The sequence below is a fragment of the Morone saxatilis genome, unplaced genomic scaffold (genome assembly GCF_004916995.1).
Source record: "Morone saxatilis isolate NCDOM2014 unplaced genomic scaffold, NCSU_SB_2.0 Contig18, whole genome shotgun sequence".
Taxonomy (NCBI): Eukaryota; Metazoa; Chordata; class Actinopteri; family Moronidae; genus Morone; species Morone saxatilis.
Genome location: NW_023339740.1, coordinates 14,027,738 through 14,030,175, shown reverse-complemented (window position 1 = coordinate 14,030,175; position 2,438 = coordinate 14,027,738). Strand labels below are relative to the sequence as shown.

General features: G+C 40.8%; 1 protein-coding gene across 1 annotated transcript in view; it reads right to left on the bottom strand.

Moving 5' to 3' along the window:
- The window catches only part of emc3 (ER membrane protein complex subunit 3), a 4,060-nt gene extending 1,622 nt beyond the window's left edge, over window positions 1-2,438 (bottom strand). Inside the window, exons 1-5 of the mRNA XM_035662837.1 lie at window positions 2,189-2,438; window positions 1,626-1,797; window positions 1,457-1,514; window positions 1,239-1,332; window positions 353-457 (exon numbers count right to left, since the gene is read on the bottom strand). Coding sequence (XP_035518730.1) covers window positions 353-457; window positions 1,239-1,332; window positions 1,457-1,514; window positions 1,626-1,780 — 412 coding nt within the window. The 5' untranslated portion in view covers window positions 1,781-1,797; window positions 2,189-2,438. The remainder of the gene's footprint in view (window positions 1-352; window positions 458-1,238; window positions 1,333-1,456; window positions 1,515-1,625; window positions 1,798-2,188) is intronic.

Genomic DNA, 2,438 nt, shown 5'->3' with positions numbered 1-2,438 from the left:
AAATGGAATATAATATTCATATGGTATGCATTTATTAGTCATCACCTAATAATGAACACAAATTGGTACGTTGCCTTAGTTAGAATGAACCATTTTTAACTACAGAGAGCAGGTCCTCTTCTACGAGGTCTGCCATGTTGAACCGCTGTTACTACAGTAGCCCAGAACTGTTCTGAAATCAAAACACTGGCTCTAGATGGGGCCTTTCACATTTTTTGTAGCCACAGTAGTTTCTTCTACACACTTAAGGCAAGTGGTATTCGGTTAGTTGTAATCTGCAACTTCTGCACTAGACAGCACTAAATCCTACACACTGGACCTTTAAAAGTATCTTATAGAATTTTTACATTACTTGTTACAAATCCTGAAAAGGTCCAATTGATCCAGCCTCCAATGAGGATCATGGGAAGCACGTTGGTGACATTTCCTTTCATCATGTCTGTCAGCATGCTGGGATCTGTGAAAAGACAGTGTGCAACAAAAAAGCACTTAATAAAAGTCTTGCTATGTACTGTTGCTTGCTTTTTAATAATAACTGTATACTGTTAGTTTGCTGCTCTATAAAAATGTAAATTAGTCACATTAACATAACTTGTGGTAAAGAAGCACAAAACACCTGAGAGCTGGACATTTTTTATTTATACAGGTTGGTTTAATAGTATTTCATCTCCCTTTAGCTGCTGGACATAACATTAATATTTAAGGAAAGAGAAGAAAGAATGGCAGTTCTGATAAGATGACACAGGACAGGGGTCAGCAACCTTTACTATCAAAAGTATTATCATTTTAGAAAAATAAAATAAAAATCTGTCCGCAAAAAAACAATATGAGCCTTAAAATGCAATCAAAGGTAAACCAGCAGCACTGGTGGTGAAAGCAAACATATGCCCACACACAATTAAGTTCTCTTTTTTCCACTAGGCAGAGTCAAGACTAGTAGGCACCGCTGTCAAGGTTTGCTGAAATACATTGGAAAAGGCTCCAGGTGAGGACATAATGTATGACAGAGCCTCAGGTTGCCTACCCCCGCTCTAGTCTGTTTTGAGTTGAGTCAAAAGGAAGCATTTCAGCCATACGAGGAAAGACTTGACTTGGAATATCACTCTTATATATAACTGTTTTAATGACACAGACATTTTTTATTTCAATAAGCTTCTTTAGTAAAGGTCACTGAGGATTATAACACTGAAGACTGTATCATTATATCCTGTTCATCGGCAAACACTTAAAAGCAGTACCTGTCATTGGAGAGGGTGGAACAACCTTTCTTTTGGTCTTCTTGAAAAATCCATCTTCTTGATTATTGAAGTAGAACTTCCTCATCAAAAAAGACTAAAACAAAGAGAGGTTTTCAGTAACATTGTCCTCAACACTAGTTTGTGACAAATAAATGCAAAGACCATGTGTTTTGTATAATATAAAGCATAATATAATAATATAAATACACAATCCCTACCTGTTTGGGAATGTATTTTCCATTTTCTCGGAGAATTCTGCTCCGAATAAGAACCTGGCTGGATTTGGAGATGAACACAAAATAATTCAAATGAATTGCAAGTGGGGGATTTAAAAAAAAAAACTATGTAATCCACTATGTTCCATCTGACCATTGAAGATTACCGTACCTGTCAGAAACCTGTTCTAATGTCAACTTCTTGTCACTTTGAAGAAGAATGGACACATAATGTCGAATCACCCCGACAAGAAAGGTGATGAAGACGATGGGCAACACCACCCAAAGTCGGATATTGGAGTCCAGCAGCAGCTCTGGTTCAGCCATACAGCCTGGTAGCTTCACTGAGGAGTCAAAGACACGGCGAGGCGAGCGTCAGAGAAACACTTCCAGTAGCCAGCAGGGAAGTTGAACACAGCTTGTTGCTCGCCTAACTAATGTGAGAAGTCCTTATTGGAACAGTCTAGTGAATGACCAAGAAGCCGTAAGGTTACGTGAAGCTCTGAATGAGCCTCGACACTAGACGGATGGGCTGTCAGTCCATTGAGCTAGCTAGCCAACGCCATTAAGGGAAGGCTAATCACGGGTATTAAGCTTAACGAAGTAGCGTTAAACAACCTAACGTTAGCTTCACTTTACACCGCAGAAAAGAACACGTTATGTGCTTTAACAAAGCAGTAGTAATGATGTGGCACCGATTAACACAGCTAACGCTAGAGGTTCGCTAATGGCTACCTTGTTCCTGGTGCCCGGTCACTGTTGGTGGGAGCTCCGGAGAGTCGTCTGAGCTCAGCGGCCGGCCCTAGCAACTCTTTTATCTTCTCCCAGCTGCGACGGACGCAAATCATGCGCTATGTGAGGTAGTTCAATGAGTTAGACAGTCTATTTTAACAGTCCGCATCCACTGCTGCGACCATCGCGCTGTGCTGTGGGCTCCAGGGATGAGAGCAGATTTCTGCTTCTGCAGCTCGTCCCGCATGTCGCT